The sequence below is a fragment of the Vigna radiata genome, chromosome 7 (genome assembly GCF_000741045.1).
Source record: "Vigna radiata var. radiata cultivar VC1973A chromosome 7, Vradiata_ver6, whole genome shotgun sequence".
NCBI classification, from domain to species: Eukaryota; Viridiplantae; Streptophyta; class Magnoliopsida; order Fabales; family Fabaceae; genus Vigna; species Vigna radiata.
The window spans coordinates 18,557,106-18,563,103 of record NC_028357.1 but is presented as its reverse complement, the minus strand read 5'-3'; the positions used below and the strand labels follow the sequence as shown (position 1 = coordinate 18,563,103).

The following is a 5,998-nucleotide window of genomic DNA, read 5'->3' as shown; positions in this document are numbered from 1 at the left end:
GATCCCTCGGCGAAAAGAGCCTATTACTAATTACCGGCTTGCTATCCCTAGCCTCCCCTAGCAATTAGTAATCCATTACCGAACATAAGCAAAAACAATTGATCGTCCTACCTCCCTATCCCTAGGTGGTATTTCACTAATCAAGGAATTTCTCACCAGTTCATGACAGTACTGTACGTTCTCGTATCAATAGAGACAAACAACAGTTATCGAATGAGTTAAACGAAAAAAGCTTTAAACGCAGATGAGAACCCAACAATTGATAATCAAAAATTATGAAGAATCATATAAATAAACAAGAGTTTCAATAAAAGAGAGTTTCAAAAGATTACATTGTTTCCCCCAACAACAAAAGGGTTTAGTTCACCATTGTCATGGTGAATCTAGATGAAAATAATGGAAGAATGGAAGAGCAAACCCTAGATAAGACGAAAAGGAGCCTAAGCATCCAAGAGATCTTCTTCAAGGAGTGAAAATTAGGTCTGGTCGCCCTCTTTTGTCAAAAGAATGAGAATTAAATCGTAACAGGGCTATTTATAGCTGAGGAGCGTCACAGAAAACAGGCCCAGGCCCAGCAGACAACCGCCCGGCGGCACACTTATGCTGCCTGGCGGTTTGCCCCTAATCTCATTCTAAGTCTTAAAGGGTGTAATTTGGTCTAAAATGACATATGAAAATAACTGTTTTTGAACCGTTATCACAACCCCAAAGTTAGAACTTTGCTTGTCCTCAAGCAAACAAAACAAAACAGCAAACAAAACAAAGCTTGGCTTTCTAGTATTTCATCCAATGATTCAACATTCCTAAAGTACATGACAAGAACTACTTAACTTCAGATTTTCGGTGGAGTCAAATCAAGATGCATGCATGTTTCCAATTCAGTTCAGTTCACAAGTTCCTCAATAGATGTTACACATTATGAATGACCAATCCACTAAGCAAAGATGCGATCATGAAATTTAGCAATTCTCACCAGGCAAGTGTTTCACTTAATCACTCAAGTGTTTAGGGTAACACTCCAACACTCTATCATTCACAAGTCACATGAAAAAAATTGTCATACATCTAAAAAAACCAAAATCCTTACATGCAAATACCATCAAAAGGACTTTTCCAAGGCTTGTAATGAGGCTGGGCTAACAAGAAGAATTGGTTTTTCTGGAATGCAAAGTCCTTGAGTTAAGAGAACTATCATAGTATTCAACATTTAAGCACAACTCTCTTCCTCACCAATCTCACTTATTCCTAACTTTTTCCCTTTTCTTTTTCATTAAGCTCATCTTCATGCTTTTTCTTCTTTTCTTTTCTTTTTCTCGTGTATTTTTCTTTCACAACATTTGAGCTCAATGCTTTTTCAATTGCTTTTCAATTTTCCCCCATGCAACCCCAAACTTGAACCTTTTCATCACATACAATTAAGCTCATCCCAACTCAAGGTAAAGAAATTCAAGACAAGGGTTCACATCCTGTTTAAGGCTAAGGTTCAAAAAGGGCATAATATTTTCAAACACTTAGGGTGAAAATTTGGCTAGAGAAGGGTTTTCAAAAATGGCATTGATCATATGACATTCACATGCAATTCAATCATTCATCAAGATTAAGGCAATATTATTCATGCTTTCTTGTGAACAATACATACAACAATGAAAACTTTGGAGCTCAATACCTCACACAACATGCTTTCTCACACAATATTCATTCATACACCCTTCCTAGCATCATGACCACAATCATAATTCATCACCCATCTATTTCACAGAATATCAACATGCAATGTAGCTCAATTATCATCCACATCAAATCATCATCAAATAGTCTCATCATGCAAATTATTCAGTCAAACATCTTCAGAAAAAGTATTCAAGCCAAGCATACACACTAAAAATAAAATTCAACCTATTCTAAGAATTTAAATGCAAAGGTAAAAGAGAGAATCTAGGTTGCCTCCTAGTAGCGCTTGTTTAACGTCACGAGCCTGACCCAAACCTGTTTAGCACTTGTGTTGACAAATTGGCAAGTGTACCAAATCGTACAAGTAATATAAATGGTAAGACCAAGTATCATTTTCCTAAGAGACTCGAATGGCTTTCTCTTTCGCGTGAATTAAAATAATAAGACTTGAAAATAAAAATTAATAAATTGGATTTGAGANCAAAAATATTAACATGCAAAATAAAGTTGATTCAATTGCCAAAAGAAAACAATGGATGAATGGATGTTGTTGGGGGTTTACAATTTCATCTAATCTCCTCTCTCTTACCTACTACCCTCGAATATTAGTTTGATTGATTCAATTGTTATGCGACTTTCTTAGCCTCCCCTTAACTCGATCCCTCGGCGAAAAGGGCCTAGTATTAACTACTGGCTTGCTATCCCTAGCCTCCCCTAGTAATTAATACCGCATTATAAACAGAAGTTAGCGCAATTGATCGTCCTACCCCTATCCCTAGGTGGTATTGCAAAATCAAGAAATTACTCATCAGTTCATGTCATTACTGTACGTCCCCATATAAATAAAGACAAACATCAGTTATCGAATGAGTTAAACGATAAAGGCCTTAAGCACAGATGATAACCCAACAATTAACAATCAAAACATATCGAGACCATATAAATAATCAAGAGTTTCAATAAGAGAGAGTATCAAAAGATTACATTGTTTCCCCCAACAACAATAGGGTTTAGTTCACCATAGACATGGTGAAACTANATCAAAAATGGAAGAAGAATGGAAGAGCAAACCCTAGAAAAGATGAAAAGGAACCTAAGCATTCAAGAGATCCTCTCCAGAGAGAAAAATTAGGTCTGGTCGTTCTCCCCTGTCAAAAGAATAATTCTGAACTCGCAATAGGGGTATATATAGGTGAGGAGCGCATCAGAAAACAGGCCCAAGTCCAGCGAGCCACCGTCGGGCGGATTAAGTGTGCCGCCCGGCGGTTTCCCAAAGTCCTCCAAACCGCCCGGCGGCAATCGCCACCGCCGGGCGGTTTCCCTCAGGTCCGCCCAGCGTCAATCGTCATGCCTTCTCCTCGTCCTAGACCGCCCGACGATTTAAGTGTGCCGCCGGGCGGTGCGTCGACTCTTCAAATCTTCATTTTTCTGCTCTTTTCTTGAGTCAACAACCTGTATCTTCAACTCCATTCTTTACTTTTCTCAAATTAGCTACAAAACAATGCAAAACAAGCATAAAATCGCTAAAAACAGCTTTTGACTCTCTTCAGACTCATTTATTGAGTTTTGCTTGATTCTAGGCTCATTCCGAGTAGTAAAGGGTGTAATTTGGTCCCAATTGACATATGAAAATAACTGTTTTTCAACCTTCATCAACTTGTCAGTAAGTGCAAATCCTTCCAACACCCATCAGTAAGTGTACCTTCCTGTTTTCTTCAGTAACTAAAAAAAAATTAGCATCCCCCAGTAGATGTCACCCAAAAATTGTTCCAAAAATTCAAAAATTTACGATTTCAACAAAAACATAAAACAAAAACTAATATTTACACAAAATATAATTGTCCCAACAACGTCACGTGTTATCCTTCTTGTTGGTGTCTCCAGTACACCGGATTCTCAGCTTTCTTTTATCCACTTGCTTGATATGTCCACTGCTTGATGTCTCAATCTCTACCATCCCTTTCTCCTTTAACTCTTTTAATACCCACTCCCTCTTCTTATATTTCACTTTAATGCCTGGTTGGAAGGGGTCTTCCTTTAGTTCAGGATCGATGAATCTTCCTTTTTGATGCACAGGTACCTGCAAAATATTACAGCTGTCAGTATAAGCAATACCTGATGTGCTATCTTCAGATGCAACTTCTCTCTCAGGCTTCTTATGTCCGACTCTCCTTATTACTCCGAGCTCTTCCTCCTCATAACCAGTATAGAGAAGCAAATATTCCTCATCTCTCATCATTATCCTTTTATCATGAACACTAATAAGCATCTTGGGCGTTGCCATGGAAGGTCTTCCAAAAATCACAGGAATCTCTTCATCATTTTCCACGTCCATGACAATAAAATCAACTAAGAACTCAAGCTGCTCTACTCGCACAATAACATCCTCCACCATACCAAGTGGTTTTGCCATGGATCCATCTGCTACCATCACAATAACCCTAGATGGTTTCAGCACTAGTCCTCTGAAATTTGTTAAGAAATGCTTGGGTAACATACTAATGCTAGCTCCAGAATCTATCATGGCTTCCCCTACATCACACTCATTCAGAACACATGAGATTGTTAAACATCCTGGATCTTCTACCATAGATGGATGCTTCATCTTTTGAGGTTGAACTACAAACTCTTCTTTTTCTTCTTCTTCAGTGAATTCAACTTCCTCTTCCTCCTCTGGCTCAATAACGTCTTCTTCAGGATCCTCTTCTTCATCAGTGAGTTCAATTTCATCTTCACTGCTTCCTTTCTCATTGACTTCATTAGGACTCATCATCTCCTCATCTCCTTTTTCATTGCTTTCAAAATCAATTGGTTCCCCTTCTGCCTTCCTTTTATGGCTTGTCAGAATAGCTTTGCACTCATCCTTAGGGTTAACATCAGTATTAGCCCTAAACTGATTCTTCTCAGTGGTTTCTATCCTTTTAGACAGCTGGCCAATCTGCGACTCCAATGATCTGAACCTGGCCTGGTTACTATTTAGTTGAGACTCATAAACTTTAAAAAATTTGTCAAATCTATCACTGAGGTCTCTGACTGTCTCTGTCAAGCTGCTCACTTGCTGCCATAAAGGTGATGATTGTTGCTGCCGAAAGCCTCCTACAGGTCCAGAAGAATTATTCTGATTTTGCCCTACATTGGGGTGGTTCTTCCAACCTTGGCTAGAACTGCCTTGGTTGAAAGCACGTTGCTTGAACTGAAACTGGGCTCCCATGTAGTTAACATCCTGCTGCAACTCCTCAGGGAAAGCACATTGACCATTGATATGGTCACCACCACATAAATTGCAAAGTTGCTGAGTCTGAGAAACATTCCTTACCCCCATTGGAAATTCAGTAAGTGTCTTTGTTAGCTTGTCCAATTTCTAGGTCAGGAGATGATTTTGAGCCGCCATTGTATCATTAGCACGGAGTTGCAAGAGTCCTCCTTCCTGCGCGCCTCTCTAACTATGTACCACCTCACTCAAAGCCATGCTCTCGATCAATTCATAAGCCTCATCTTCAGTCTTGGTATTTATGCTGCCTCCAGCTGAAGCATCTAACATCATTTTCGACTGAGTATGTAGGCCTGCAAGGAAGGAAAGTAAGTATGATGTCTTGTCAAGTCCATGGACAGGGGTCTTTCTTAAAAAGCCTTTAAATTTGTCCCACGCTTGACCCAGAGTTTCCTCCATTCCTTGTTTGAATGAAGAGATCTCTAACTTCCCTTGATTAATCTTGGTTGGCGGGAAGAATTTGTTCACAAATTTTGCTGCCAATGCATCCAATTTCGGAATGTGCCTTCAGAGAATGAATGCAACCATGCTTTGGCGTTTCCTCCAAGAGAGAAAGGAAACAGACAGATTCTAACCCTCTCATCAAAGACTCCATTTATCTTCACGGTGTTGCAAATCTCGCTGAAAGTGGTTAAATGATCATATGGATTTTCATTTAACATTCTGTGAAACTGATTACTCTGGACGAGCTGGATAAGAGCAGGGTTCATAACCATATTGGTTGCATTGTGTGCAGGCAAAACTATGTTGTTAAAGTTCATAGGACCAATCATGTTGGATACGTCCCCAAGTGTACGCCTAGGAGGAGGTTGGTCCGCCATCTCCTCAATATTCTGTGTAGAGGTCTCAAATGAAGAGTGCAAAAGTTCTTCACGAGAAGGAAAGTTTTCACTTGCAGGGCGTCTAACTTTCCTCCTTCTCTTGTCTGAGAGTTCTTCCAAGAGAGGTTGCTGGTCTTTTCTGCTTCTAGTGTGTATTCTTTCCTGCATACACAAGAAACACACCCTAAAAGCACTTTTACAGAAAATAAAACAAAATTAAACAAAACAGAATAAA

General features: G+C 39.3%; 1 protein-coding gene across 1 annotated transcript; it reads right to left on the bottom strand.

Moving 5' to 3' along the window:
- Positions 1-3,523: 3,523 nt before the first annotated feature.
- Positions 3,524-4,993, bottom strand: LOC106766150. The gene is made up of 2 exons (XM_014650903.1): positions 4,727-4,993; positions 3,524-4,636 (listed from the first exon to the last, which is right to left on the bottom strand). The coding sequence occupies exons 1-2, from the start codon at positions 4,991-4,993 to the stop codon at positions 3,524-3,526; spliced, it is 1,380 nt and encodes a 459-aa protein (XP_014506389.1).
- Positions 4,994-5,998: the final 1,005 nt, after the last annotated feature.